Source organism: Hylobates moloch, unplaced genomic scaffold, assembly GCF_009828535.3.
Source record: "Hylobates moloch isolate HMO894 unplaced genomic scaffold, HMol_V3 SCAFFOLD_18, whole genome shotgun sequence".
Lineage (NCBI taxonomy): Eukaryota > Metazoa > Chordata > Mammalia > Primates > Hylobatidae > Hylobates > Hylobates moloch.
Genome location: NW_026652293.1, coordinates 77,905,191 through 77,917,604, shown reverse-complemented (window position 1 = coordinate 77,917,604; position 12,414 = coordinate 77,905,191). Strand labels below are relative to the sequence as shown.

The window sequence follows — 12,414 nt, the reverse complement described above, 5'->3', positions numbered from 1 at the left end:
CAGTGTCTGGCTGAGAATTCAAGCCTGGGCTTCTCCAGCTTTCTATTTGCTTATTCAATATCCTTCTCCCCTAACCACTACCCCCCACCCCCCACCCCCACCCCCGCCCCCACCACAGCATCAATTAAAACAAAAAATGCAAAATGTGCGATAACAACTAGAATCCTTAACCCTGAGAGTATCTTACAAGAACCCCCGGGATTCTTGAGGCTTGTTGAAATTGCTTTGCCTTCAGATATTCACACCAAGACATGAACTGAGTTTTCAACCTAGGCAAAGCTGTGGAAATGATTCCCAGATGTTGGGAGCCAATTGCCAACACCTCAACCGGCCGCCAGTCAGACAAAGGACTTGTTTAATCAGAAAATGCTCCATTTGACCACATTCCCTGCAGCAGAAGATGGGAAGGGGCCGCAAACACTGGTCATTTTCTTTAGCGTAGCTCACCAGCTCGGAGCGGTGTATGCCAAGCCATGAATGCCACTTCTGTTACAGTCTGTACCCCCCACAACAGAACAGTTGGGGCTTGCTGGGGTTGCATATTGGATTTAGGCTTATCTATTTGAGGTGTTTTAAGCATGTTTTTAGCACAAGGGAAAATAGTGTAGATGTTAAATTACGACCACTTTTCCTTCTGTGTTTTCGCTGTCTCATAAGCAACTAAGGAGGTTCAGCTTCACACAGCAAATGCCTGAGACTGTTTTCTAGAGCCCTTGAAATCGGATGGCACTAAATATCCTCTTGGTTGCTTCTTAATGTTTTTCTTTCATGAGGTGAGGTAAAGTGAAACCACATTCATAGAACTATGATTCCTAAAAATTCACTTCACAATATATGTGAGTGAGAGTCCCTTCTCTTCCAAGAAATCAATGGAGTATTTTCTAAGCAGAGTAAAGCTATGACCTGTCAGGAATAAATAAATAAATAAATAAGAAGAAACCCAGAGGGTAGGGATTTGCCTTCCAGTTCAGCCCTTCAAAGATCTGTGCCCTGACACTGCTTGGCCACCAGTGAAGGAGGCAGGGCCGGCCAGGACAACATGAGCTCAGACATTACCTGCGTCCAAGGAGGATAGACAGAGCCCCAGAGGAGGTGGCTCCACCAGGCTGGCACAGTGTTGGCTGGATTTAAGCCCCATTCACTCCTACATTTGGGCGCCCTGTTTCTGTGAATAGATGGCACAATTATGCTTGTTGGCCCTGACCACAAGTGTGCCACAGGAAGCTCAATGGTAGCCCTGCTTCCATGGGAAGTCCTGGAATAGGTAGACCGAGAGCTGGAATGTGAGAATGAGGGGATACACTGGGGGAAGGAGAAAAGAACAGCCACCAAGTCAGCATGGGGCCCTGGCAAGTGCAAGGAGCTAAGGGTGAGCAAAATATGCTTCAGTGAAAACAAAACAAGAAACAGGAAAAAAAAAAAAATAGTACAGTGAAGTTCTACAATATGAGCTCCTCAAAGGGTTTTTTGTTTGTTTGTTTTGAGATAGAGTTTCGCTCTTGTTGTCCAGGCTGGAGTGCACTGGTGTGATCTCGGCTCACCGCAACCTCCACCTCCCGGGTTCAAGTGATTCTCCTGCCTCAGCCTCCCAAGTAGCTGGGATTACAGGCGTGCACCACCATGCCCGGCTAATTTTGTATTTTTAGTAGAGACGGGGTTTCTCCATGTTGGTCAAGCTGGTCTCAAACTCCCGACCTCAGGTGATCCTGCCTGCCTCGGCCTCCCGAAGTGCTGGGATTACAGGTGTGAGCCACTGTGCCTGGCCTGTTTGTCTTTGTAGACATCATTCTATCCTAATGGAAACAGTGCTGGACATTAACTGTCCAAGTGGTGAAACTGGAGGCAGAACTTATGCCCTGTCTCTCCATAGTCAATTGATGTCTAGGAGTTGGATCTCAGACACCCAGTTCAATTTTTCCTCCGCCTAGATCACCTGAGACCAACTGTGGTATGTTTAGGATAGTTTTTCTCTGGTAATATTGTTGATGTATTTCTAAGGGGAATAAGCGAGCATCCCTAAAGGGAACTGTACCTGACAGAAGAACAAAAGAAGCAGGAACAGTTCCACGCTCCTTCCCATCCTTCTCTGACTTCATCAACTCCAAACATATAACCAAGTACCACTGTTAGGTATTAAGGGCCCGGGGACTAAAGAAAGCCTTCACCATACAAGATTATATACGAAAAGCATTTGCTGAAACCATCACAGCAAGGCGCTATCTGAGTTGGTTGTCAGCGAGAGTGTGGCAATAATGGTAATCAGACCAGTAACAGCTCTCCATATGGTCACATGAGGATACACAGCACGAAGAGCAGGCCCCACAGGGAACTAACAAGAGAAGCCACGTGGTCCTGAAGGCAGGGCCTGGGAGCCAGGGGTCAGTCCTCTTTGCTCAGCCTAACCCTGACCCCAGGGCCTGAGCGGGGCTTGGTTTTAACACCACGGCAACCTCTGGACCCAAGGGGATACTGGTCAAGTCAATCACACAACAGTCAGTGACATGCTCAAGAGGACTGAAGAATGCTGTTTAGGTAATACAGGGAGCCATTCAAAAACAACGATGGAAGATTCCGCACAAGAGACTGCGATGGACAGAAACGCAATCACGTCCTGAGAAAGGAATGCGTTTGGGCCAACCTGAAGGAGTTCCAGGAGTCAGTGGGAGAAAGTGAGGGACAGCTTGGCAAGTGAGGAAGAGAAAGCAGACGACAGGGATCCCACAGAAAGGAACGAGAGCGACGCTACATGGAGATGAACACCAACATTTATCCAGAACATTCCAGACCCAGGATAGACATATTTTTCGTCAACAGGAAAACACTGTGTAAAGGTAGGAATCTTCCAGAGCAGATGGAAAAACAGGAAGGGAGGAAGGAGGGAGGGAGGAGGGAGGGAGAGAGAGGAAGGGGAAGAGAGAGGGAGAAGCTCTAACTAATGTGACAGTCAATAATGAGCAAAAAAAACAGAATAAAGGATTTGAAGATAGTAAGTTCCGATCTGAAGTCATCAGAACCTATGATAACAGAATGGAAAGGCATTTGTTTACATTAAGAAAACAGGAAAATTTAAATAAAATCATGGATAACAAAAAATGCCCTTAATATAATTTTACTTGGAAATTTGATTAGAATTTGGTAGAAAGGCTGTCAACTAAACATAAAAGCTGAACACCAAAAATACGATAATTTAGAAGTGATGTCTGAAGGCAGAACTGGAAGTCTCTGTGCTCACCAGTGCCGTGGAACTGGCGACACCTGCTCTGCCAAAACTTGACAGCGTCTTTGTGCTCATGTGATCTTTGTCCATTTTCACCATTTTTCAAACTCTTGCTCTGAATATAGATGAAAATTCTACAGAAGCTAATTTTCTCCTTGAATAAAAAAACACAGCTGCGTGCGGTGGCTCACGCCTGTAATCCCAGCACTTTGAGAGGCTGAGACAGGCGGATCACGAGGTCAGGAGATCGAGACCATCTTGGCCAACACGGTGAAACCATGTCTCTACTAAAAATGCAAAAATTAGCCAGGCATGGTGGGGGACGCCTGTAGTCCCAGCTACTCTGGAGGCTGAGCCAGGAGAATCGCTTGAACCTGGGAGGTGGAACTTGTAGTGAGCCGAGATGGCACCACTGCACTCCAGCCTGGGCGACAGAGCGAGATTCCATGTCAAAAAAACAAAAACAAAAACCATGAGTTTTAATGGTTATTTGGGAAAGAAAATCAATGCAAAGATATGAGGTCACCCAAAAGATTCATTTTCTGTTTCAGGGTTCAATTCTATGTATAATCCAGAATCTACTAACTGCTCTTCAAATATAAATGAAGGTTCCACCACCTCAACCTACAAAGCCAGGGTTTCACCCAAGAGTTTTTATGGGGTTTCATGCACTCCATACTTTATAAGGTAAAGTACATCATTAAGTCAACCTTTATTCAAAGTGAACCGTCAGCAACTGGGAAAATCTAATCATACCCTACTTCACCATTTTCTATTAATGTGAAAATCATGCAAAAAAAAAAAAAAAAAAGTCCCTCGTTTGAAATGTTCTTGATGTTCAAAGCCAGCATATAATAGTTAACCAACTTGATGATCAATTGTCTCAATCTCTTTTCTGGGTGACTGTTACTATTTTTTCCAAAAACAGTGTTTTTTCTCAAAATAAAAAAAGGGGGTACTGAAATTCTGAAGCAAAGACGGCTACTAAGATGCTGACTGTTTAAAGACAATCGTGAGAGGAAGAAAAGCACAGAACAGGTGCTTCGTGCTCCATCGTTCTCTATAGCAGTGCATCTCAAACTATCTGGGTGAAGGACCAACTTTTTCTTTTACTTCTAGTTACACACAAAATGCAAGCCCTGATTTTTTATTCTTAGATTCAACAGACAGAAAATTATTCCATCAGCAGATGTTTCTAAATGCTTCCTCTCAATTTCTATACTTATCACAGACCAGTAACCGTGTGTGGACCAGCACAGACCACACACTGCTTATTCAAAATTGAAATTCTTATTTTATAGGCATTGAATTTGAAATGTAACAAGGTTCACCCAGACCTCCACCCACAGTTCTAGAAAGTAAGCATTTAAAAATAAAGGCTAATTCCACAATACGTACATATTTCAAAACATATTTTACTCCGTAAATATATACAATGTTTATTAGTCAATCAAAACAATACTCAGCACTTTGGGGGGCCAAGGCAGGTGGATCACTTGAGGTCAGGAGTTCAAGACCAGCCTGGGCAACATGATGAAACCCCATCTCTACTAAAAATACAAAAATTAGCGGACGTGGTGGTGCACACCTGTAATCTTACTCTGGAGGCTGAGGCAGAATCACTTGAACCTGGGAGGCAGAGGTTGCAGTGAGCTGAGATCGTGCCACTGCACTCCAGCCTGGGAAACAGAGTGAGTGAGACTCCATCTCAAAAATAAATAAATGAATAAATTTTAGGCCAGGTGCAGTGGCTCATGACTATAATCCCAGCACTATGGGAGGCCAAGGTGGAAGGATTGCTTGAACCTAGGTGTTCAAGACCAGCGTGCACAACAAACATAGGGAGACCCCTATCTCTTCAAAAATAAAAATATATTAGCTGGGCACAGTGGTGCATTCCTGTGGTCCCAGCTACTCAGGAGGCTGAAGTGGGAGGATCGCTTGAGCCTGGGAGGTTGAGGCTGCAGTGAGCTGTGATTATGTCACTACACTCCAGCCTGGGTAACAAAGTGAGATTCTGTCTCAAAAAAAGATTTTAAAATAAAAATAAATACATTTTAAATAAAGGTTAATATCACAGAGAAAAGTAGACATCTGCATGAATGAGAGTGACGCTACATGGAGATGAACACCAACATTTATCCAGAAAATTCCAGACCCAGGATAGACATATTTTTCGTCAACAGGAAAACACTGTGTAAAGGTAGGAATCTTCAAGAGCAACAACAAATGTGTCACCTCTTATCTCTTCCTGCTTCAAATCTTCAACAAATTGGGGGGTTTTCTGTTGTTTTTGTTATTGTTGTTCTACTCATCTTCTCAAACAAATTACAGGGCCTAGCAGTTTCAAACCTGTTTTATAAGCAATCATCAGTTCATGATTATGGTGAAAAAAAAAACCCTATAATAAAGTGACTTCCTGTGTCTGTTTAGCACAGAGAATAGGAACATGGGGTCTCAAGTGAGAGGAAATGAGGATGGATTTCCCACTCCACCACTCCCGGCTATATGGCTCTGGGTCAGTAACTCAGGGAACCATCTTCTTTATCCATAAAACAGAGAAAGTGGCAGGCTCTGCCTCACAGGGTTACTGTGAAGATGAAGGGGGGTTGCATATGAAGAGGTAGTTCATAGTGAGTGATGCCCACTCAGTGCTCAATATACGTCAGCCACATTGGCCACAAATTTAGCAAATGCCATCCCTCCCATATAAAATGAAATGGCCCCCAGCACAGCTGCTGCTTCTTTCTTTCTTTCTTTTTTTTTTTTGAGACTGAGTCCAACTCTGTCGCCCAGGCTGGAGTGCAGTGGTGCCATCTCGGCTCACCGAAACCCCACCTTCCTAATTCAAGTGATTCTCATGTCTTAACCTCCCAAGTAGCTGGGATTATAGACGTGCACCACCATGCCCAGCTAATTTTTGTATTTTTAATAGAGACGGCGTCTCACCACGTTGGCCAGGCTGGTCTTGAACTCCTGGTCTCAAGTGATCCATCCACCTTGGTCTCCCGAAGTACTGGGATTACAGGCGTGAGCCACCACGCCCAGCCCAGGACAGCTTCCTGAGAGCAGGCCACCCTTGTGTCTTGACTTGGAGCTACAGGAGAGTTCTAGGGCCCTGCAGACTCAGAGGACTATGTCTCCATTGCAGTCAAGCAGGAAGAGTTGAAAGTGGTGAGCACAGATTGGAGGTGTAGGAGCTGACTCTGCCCCAAACCCCTATGAGGACAGACACTTATCAAAAGCTGTTATTACCATCCCCTTACACAGCTTTGCTTCAGCTAAAACCAAAAGGCTCTTTGAACTCAGTTGACTGTCTGACAGCATAAGCTGGGCAGGTTTTGGCTTATCACATGGATGTCTGGGGATCTAAATGTCAGGTACATCCCTGGTTCTGCCTCTTGACAGCATGAGCCTGGAGCCAGTCATTCACACTTCTGCTTTGGGTGCCCCTCAGTGACAGGAGGGTTATTAATATGCTGCCTTCCTCGCTGGGAGGTGGGAAAGCCCAGCCAATAATAGTTCTCATCAATAATGATGAGAATAACAGGGTAAAATATGGTAATGAGTAAAGGGGGGGAATCTATAGAAAGAATTGTTCTTTTTCACATGGTACTTTTTTCCCACTATACATCGTAAACCCTTTGAATACAAACCATGTACTTTTAATGCTTATACCATGAAGCTCCAAGTGCTATCAGCGTTCACTGCACAGAAAGTAACAGTAAAGATTTGGGGAGCCTTAGGGTTCCTTTCCAGCTCTTTGAAAGCTCACACTGTAAGCCCTTGTCGTTCTGAAGTCATGAGTTTCAAGTCTTTGTTTGCTGCTAGCATCACCTGCAGAGCCTGTCCCAGTTGACATCACTGGCCCATACATTTTAGGACTTGCCTCAGTATCTCCCTTCCACCCTAGGCTTTCACTAGTGGATTTGTTATTTCTTTCCCTGCTGTGTGTTTGCTTGTTCGTAAATCCTCCTCTGATATCCTGACCTCTGGCCTCAGGCACACCTTATCCAGTACTATGAGGTTCCCAGGCCCCCCTCATTTCCACATCCTTTCCCCAGCTCCAGAGACACTGCTGGTTTCCTTGCACCAAGAATTTAAGGAGAACTCATGTTCTCCTTAAATTCTGCCCATTGGGAACCCTCACCTCTTATCTCTTCCTGCTTCAAATCTTCTTCTGGGTTGCTTTGTGAGTCAGTCAACCTTCTGTAAAATTCTCTGGATGGAACTGAACGGAAGACTTTCCACATTCAAAGAATTTCAGGTTAGAAAGGCACATCAGAAGTCAATTCCCATCTGAGCATTGAATGTTCCCTCTAGGATCAAGGCCAGGTAATTACTCAACATAACTTTGATCTCCCTTAGGGACACAAATCTCACTCTCTCCTGAAGCCGTTGGAATTGCAAGTTCTTCATTCTGAGCTAGGAGGTCCATCTCCTCCGTCGTTATTTAGCCTCTGCCTACATACCTGGTTGCTGTACAGAACGAACCAAGTCTCCATTTATACGATAGCCTGAGAGATAGCTGACAGCATCCATGATGCACCCCAGAGTCCTTCTCTTCTCCAAACTGAACCTGCCATGCCATGGCTTCTTAGCCTCCTTTGGACATGTTCTAATAACCTCCTAGGAGCGTCTGTGCTTGTGACATTTCCTCATAACTGTTCCCTGTCTTTATTCTCTCCCTAAACGGCATGGACATGACCTCCCAGTGAGCTTGGACTCCCTGCTTAATGGTCTGGGACAACACAGAGATTCATGCCCAGACAGGGCTAACACAATGGTCCCCATTGTTGGGTGGCCAGCCTATACATAGTTCCTGTTACTTCCCACACATTCAAGTTGTCCCAAGTGTTCATAGGACAATAAACACAGCACCGAAATACAATGAAGACCCTCAAAGCCGGTCTTCCAACAAGCCCTATGTGCTGCCTTCAGGGTCCCGTCATCCAGGGTCTTAGCCCTCTGTCCTCCTCTGCCTTGCCGCTGTCCTAATCAGAGCCCCTTCCCCATATTCGTGTTCTGGATGTTACCATTCATAAAGATAACCAGCAAAGCCACACAACATTCGTTCTTACTGACATAGTAGCAACCATTTCTACAGTGCTTTATAATTTCTCATCATCTTATTTTAGTCTTCAGAGCGACCCTGCAGAGTAGGTATTATCCTCATTTTATAGATGAAGAAACTGAGGCAGAACTGCAACTTGAACCCAAAGCGTCTTGTGATTTCATATCTGATGCTATCGTATTTATTCTCTGTCCTGTTTACTCAGGAGCTTGCAAGTCTTAGGCAGAGAAAGTTTTCTAAGGTTCAGTTCTAAGCATTAAATTAAAACATGAGTTACACAGAAAAAGGGAGAGGAATCCGGTTTCTATTTCTGGCTGTGCTATAAACTCACTCCTAGTTGAACCTTCCCGGTCCTCGGTTTCCTCATTCATAAATAAGGAGATGGAACCAGACAATCCCTGAAGTCCTTTCCTGCTCAGCTGTCCTTCGTCTCCCGCCCTGTCTCTGCCATGTTGCTAAAATTAGGCAGAAAACATTGTTGAAATACCTTTCTTTTTCGTTTCTTGTATTTTTAAAGTTCCCAAGATTAGCTGGATAGTATTTGATAACACTCTGGCTAATCTGTCAAGAAGTGGGGGGGAAAAAACCCTGCCATCTATTTAATAGCTTTTAAGCAGTTCAATTTCTGTAATGAGAAGATAAATCTGGAAACACCCACCAGAGGGATGCCTTGACAAAGTCCTGATGCTGCAGAAGAACATCTTTAGAGCTACACATCAAGAGAGCAGCGGCTCTTAACCCTGGGGCTTCTCACAATGTCTGCAGACATTTTTGGTAGTCACAACTCGAGGAGGGTACTGCGGGCACACATCGAGGGGTACAGGCCAAGGATGCTGCAGCCCATCCTATAACACACAGGACAGTCCCCACCACAGTTAGCTGGCCCGAGAGGTCACAGTGCCATGGCTGAGAAACTCTGTCTTAATGAATGACATCACAGAATGGCCCCAAACTCTTTCTAGTGTTTCGGCTGAGCTAGTCCACGTGAGGGGCTAACCAGGTGGGCTCATCGGAAAGACCCAAGCATCTGAACAGTTCCCTTACCGTGCAAAGAAGGAGGCGGCCACCGACGTGCCTGTGGAAGTCTCGCTGGCCACGCAGGAGCCCTGCGAGGCTGGGATGCTGCAGGCGGAAGGCTTGTCTGCATTGTAGCGGTTCAGCACTGCTTCTGTCAGTCCCTCCCGGCCACTCTCTGTCATCAGCTGGGAGATCTGACAAAGAAAATGGATACGGAGCTCATTACCTGTGGCTCACTGCACTTCCTGACCACTGACAGCACCTCTCTATTTGGGGGAGGGAGGCAAGAGGGAACAGGTTTCTATCCCACCTGCATTCAGTTATACATGGATGCTTAGGGCTACTAGAAGGCTATTTTCCAGCATTTTAGCTAGGATAGTTCCCCGTTTTCATTAAAAATAATGGTATAAAATTATCCCCTGACATTGTAAGTTTCCATTATGTCTGTGTCTTCCCTCCATTTGGAGGGGAAAACATGAACCATTATCCATGCACTCTTTGCAGTCCAAGACCAGAACAGTAACATTAACTAATGCTGGCTTCTTACCAGGAATAGCCCCGAATGCTCTGAAATGGAGCAGTGGGGCAAAGGCATAGTTTTATTAAGAGAGAAGTAAGCCTGCTAATAAAGAACATAAGGAATCAAAATGCAACAGTATTTGGTGGTGGTGGTTTGCTGTGGAAAGTCAATAAAACAGGCAACATAGAGAGACTAATAAAAATAAATATAGCCACAATGAATTACCAATTTTTTTGAAGGGTTCAGATCATTTCAACAGACTTAATGAACTGCTGGTTCATTAAGATAAAAGGCTTCTGTTTTATTTGAAATGATTGCCTTTATAATGGAAGTTCTAGTGGATGGGGCTCAGTCCATTTTGCCTAAATCTACATAATAAGCTGTGAAGAATCAAACTTTGGGGCAAAACAAGGATCTTGTGTAGAAATATACTTTTGAAAATGCTAATCCCCATGGCAAATATAATAATTATGCAGGCAGAGTTTAAGTATTGGGAAAACCTGTTACTTGAAATCTTCAGTCTACTTGCAAAAAAAGAAAAATGTTAGTTTTTTAAAAAAGAGGAAACTTTAGTTGGAAAAAAGTCACCAGTCTATTCAAACCCTTAAATGCTAAGTGGAAAATGTTTCCAATCACCTACTAAATACAAGTGCAATAAAGCAAAGATCCGGAACAGTTTTCACTTTGTAACTGAATAGGCCAGTGAGCCCTAAGAGCAGCCCATTTGTGAACCTCTAAAAGTAAAAACATTTGTACTTTTCATTATTAGCAGAATAGCCATTACTCTGAGTCCCATTGACTGGGAACTTTGCTCCGCTTAAATTCATGCTCTTACTTGGAAAGCCTTGGCATTATTCAGCGGAAATTCTGCCAACACACACTTTCTTATTCTCATTCATTCAACGCAGTGTAAGGAAACTTGACCCAAGTGAGAGAAACTGGAGAGGAGGCTGCAAAGGCAGCTGCTGGCCCAGAGGACATTCCTGCTGACTGAGCAGACAGCCCGCAGAGCCTCTCCTCGGGCTTCCTTTGCTGCTGTGGGGTGCGGGCTCCATTCCACTGGCTGCTACTGTCCCCGCGGAACCGGGCAGCCTGGAGGGCGCAGCTGAAACCACTGGAAAGCTGAGGACGTGACGATGCACACCGTCGTCCCCACTCAATAGTATCGATGAAGCTCCAGGGGACGCATCATGCCTCCCGGACCATGTCCAAAGACAAAACAAAACCCCCAAATTCATGCGACAGCTTTTTTTTTCCCCAAGAATCTAAGACATACATCTGATTTTGACACACAGTGACATGTGAAACAAGCCACCCTGCCTGGGTTATTTCCTTTCATTACTGTATTTCTCATCTAAAATTTGGAGGGAAGGGATTCCTTATGCACAAACTGTCCTGCAGGTGCCCTGCAAAGCCAGAAAGAAGCCGCTGGAACGTGTGTGGTGAATGGCAGGATGCCTGACACAGAGGCACAGCTTTCTGGGTGGGTCCAGATTCCCATATCTGGTCCAGAAGGGATGTGAGCAACCTGTGGGTTCACAGCTTTCGAAGATGTCTCTGGGCAAATGAATTTCAATGCACGAGATTCCTGACTAGAGAGCTATTGGCTATCTTGTGCCAAGCAAGATTGCTTCTCTTAATTTTAAAGACTCCGGGGTTAGTGAGTATGAGACACCGAATTCCCAAGCCTATAAATAGAACAATCATCAATGGTTTTTAAAAGTCAGGATCACAGAATGTTCTAGAGCTAGAAGGGATTTCCAACACCATCATCTTCAAAACTCTTCTCCTTAGATAAGACACCTGAAGACCAGAGAAGCGATTTGCCCAAGCCAATTTGTATCTAGGAATAGGACCCTGACTCTTAAACCATTTCTAGCACCTACCTCCTTCCTCTAACTGCCCCTCTTCTAATTAAAAAAAAAAAAAGTCTTCCCCTTCTAATTAAACAAATGTGATATATAGAAAAAAATCAAATAATAAAACATACACGTGTATCCACTACCACTATTCACAAATGTTAGCATTTTTTATCTTAGAAAATATTTTCTAAAAGAAACCAAATATTATGTAAAATTAAAACTGCACATTTTCCTAGTCACGCTGCCTTTCCTGCTCCATTTTTCAGACACAGCCAGTGTCATGACGGGGCGGGGGCAGGTCTATGTTCTTATTTCTCATGGTGTGCTTTCCATCACACTCCCTCCCTCCTATGAACCTGACGGCTCATTTTTTGGTTTATTCTGTGCATTCTTTAGATTTTGTTCTGCTGGTTCCACAGTGGGGAGAGGGCATCCCTCCAAATGCCTACTCAATAGACTCTCACCACCTCAAAGGTCATGTTCTCATTTGTATTTATGCCTAGTATCCTCTTCAGAGATTACAGACTTTCAGAAATAATAGACTAGGATTTGGCTACAGCAACTGCTAATTTACCTCCCCCTCAGTTTCACACTCCAGGGCTCCGGCCTCAGGCAAGGCCCTCAAACACACCTCCTGCTCCTCCGGCCGTGGGGCCTTTGCTCTCCATATGGAATGCTCCCACTTTTCCTGCAGATGTAAGCTCAAGCCTCACCTCCTCCGAGA

The 12,414-nt window shown here is 44.6% G+C and overlaps 1 protein-coding gene across 2 annotated transcripts in view; it reads right to left on the bottom strand.

Moving 5' to 3' along the window:
• The window catches only part of KIF26B (kinesin family member 26B), a 568,473-nt gene that overhangs the window by 294,849 nt on the left and 261,210 nt on the right, over positions 1 to 12,414 (bottom strand). For both annotated transcript variants that reach the window (XM_032136981.2, XM_058430513.1), the window contains one exon: positions 9,336 to 9,502. In XM_032136981.2, the coding sequence (XP_031992872.1) occupies positions 9,336 to 9,502 (167 nt within the window). The remainder of the gene's footprint in view (positions 1 to 9,335; positions 9,503 to 12,414) is intronic.